The sequence below is a fragment of the Apis dorsata genome, unplaced genomic scaffold, assembly GCF_000469605.1.
Source record: "Apis dorsata unplaced genomic scaffold, Apis dorsata 1.3 scaffold_83, whole genome shotgun sequence".
Classification (NCBI taxonomy): Eukaryota; Metazoa; Arthropoda; class Insecta; order Hymenoptera; family Apidae; genus Apis; species Apis dorsata.
Window position 1 is genome coordinate 628,662 of NW_006263381.1, and position 774 is coordinate 629,435.

General features: G+C 35.7%; 1 protein-coding gene across 1 annotated transcript in view; it reads left to right on the forward strand.

The window, feature by feature from the left end:
- The window catches only part of LOC102671839 (BAI1-associated protein 3), a 59,888-nt gene that overhangs the window by 45,631 nt on the left and 13,483 nt on the right, over nt 1–774 (forward strand). Inside the window, exon 10 of the mRNA XM_031508378.1 lies at nt 460–616. Coding sequence (XP_031364238.1) covers nt 460–616 — 157 coding nt within the window. The remainder of the gene's footprint in view (nt 1–459; nt 617–774) is intronic.

Below are 774 nucleotides of genomic sequence, written 5' to 3' on the forward strand. Positions count from 1 at the left end.
GCGTGATAATATTAACGATTCAACGAAATGTAGAATCACAGGATAGTAGATGTAAGAAGAGTTTATAAAAGTCAATCAAGTCGCGTTTTTTAAATTATTTACTCAAGGAGATCTTTCTCTTATTTAATTTTTCAGTTCATATACCTATTCATACAATTTATGAATTAATCGACTTCACGATCGAAACTTTCGAAACAGATTCTTGAACTCGATTTAAATGATTTTGCAGAGAATGTGATCCAATTTTTTCTTCCTTTTAATTGCATTCTTCTTCTTCTTCTTCTTCTTTTCCTTCGTTTTATTATGTGTCAATAATTGAATAATTGATCGACAACTCGTTACTCGTTCGATTACGTTGTCAAAACGAAGTCAATGATCTCCTCGGAATGTTACGATGCAAGTCTGTGTCTCTTCCCTGTGTCGCAAGTGTTTGTGTCGCCCTGACAGACATAGTTTCAGGGACCATGACGACGAGTCCTCGGTGTTCGACGCGGTGAGCAAATTGAACGAGGTACGGGGCGTGAAAGGACTCGGAAGATTCTTCAAGCAGATCGCGCAGAGCGCGAGATCCGGGGGCCAGGACGACTTTCTCGGTTGCGTGAATATTCCTCTTCAGGTATTTATCATATTTCTATCGGGAAGAAATATTTTTAATGATTGTTCGATCTAACCGATTATATTCATTTTCAATATAATTGCTTACTTAATCGATTGAATTTTCTAAACATAAACTAAAAACCATAATTCTAAAAAAAAAAAAAAAGTATTAACTTT